The sequence below is a fragment of the Haliaeetus leucocephalus genome, unplaced genomic scaffold, assembly GCF_000737465.1.
Source record: "Haliaeetus leucocephalus isolate CR32 unplaced genomic scaffold, Haliaeetus_leucocephalus-4.0 Scaffold473, whole genome shotgun sequence".
Lineage (NCBI taxonomy): Eukaryota > Metazoa > Chordata > Aves > Accipitriformes > Accipitridae > Haliaeetus > Haliaeetus leucocephalus.
Genome location: NW_010972909.1, coordinates 2635969 through 2636693, shown reverse-complemented (window position 1 = coordinate 2636693; position 725 = coordinate 2635969). Strand labels below are relative to the sequence as shown.

Below are 725 nucleotides of genomic sequence, written 5' to 3'. Positions count from 1 at the left end.
CGCCCGGGACCGCCAACAGCACCCGGGCTTTTTTTTTTTTTAGGCGAAAGGAGGAGGGGGAATACACCGAGCCGGTGCCCGGCGGGGCACAGCCCACCGCGGCCACGCCACGCGTGGCAGGGGCGAAGGGGCCGAGAGCCCCGGTGCTGGCACCGGCAGGGCAGGCGGAGAAAAAAGCGCTGCGGTTTTCGCGAGGGTACGTTACCGTCGGTGGCAGGTCTTTTCCTCTGCCCAGTGCACTGCTCTGCAAAGTCCGTCTGATTTTCAGAAACATCAGTCTTTTGATCTACACAGTGAGTGTCCTCTGAGATTCCCTGAGAACCGACAAAAACCACGGTTTGGCAATTCCCGTTTACATCCAAGCTCTGGCGGCCGGAGGTCTTGCAGACAGCTTTCAGTAGCCTGGGGGGTCTGAAGTAGAAGTCGGGCGAGCTCCCCTTCTCCACGGCTTGCCACTCGTACCTGCCTTCCAGCGGCTTGTGATTCTGGAAATCGAAATTCCACTTCCTCTGGCATGCCTCCTCCATCTCCTGGCGGTGCTTCTTCAAGTCCCTGTTTAACTCTTCGTGATTCACCGGCCCGAAGAGGTTCCTGCAAGCTGACGGCTTCGGGTACTCCGACTGCCTGGCTTCCATGCGCTCCAGGGTAGGGCTCCCATTAGAAATACGGACGTTTGACATCTCCCCCCACCCTCTTTCTTCTGGCGGCGGTTGTTTTGCTCGCTG

At 58.9% G+C, this 725-nt stretch overlaps 1 protein-coding gene across 1 annotated transcript in view; it reads right to left on the bottom strand.

Moving 5' to 3' along the window:
• Positions 1-719, bottom strand: part of CDKN1B (cyclin-dependent kinase inhibitor 1B (p27, Kip1)) — a 2572-nt gene extending 1853 nt beyond the window's left edge. Inside the window, exon 1 of the mRNA XM_010575313.1 lies at positions 206-719. Coding sequence (XP_010573615.1) covers positions 206-680 — 475 coding nt within the window. The 5' untranslated portion in view covers positions 681-719. The remainder of the gene's footprint in view (positions 1-205) is intronic.
• Positions 720-725: the final 6 nt, after the last annotated feature.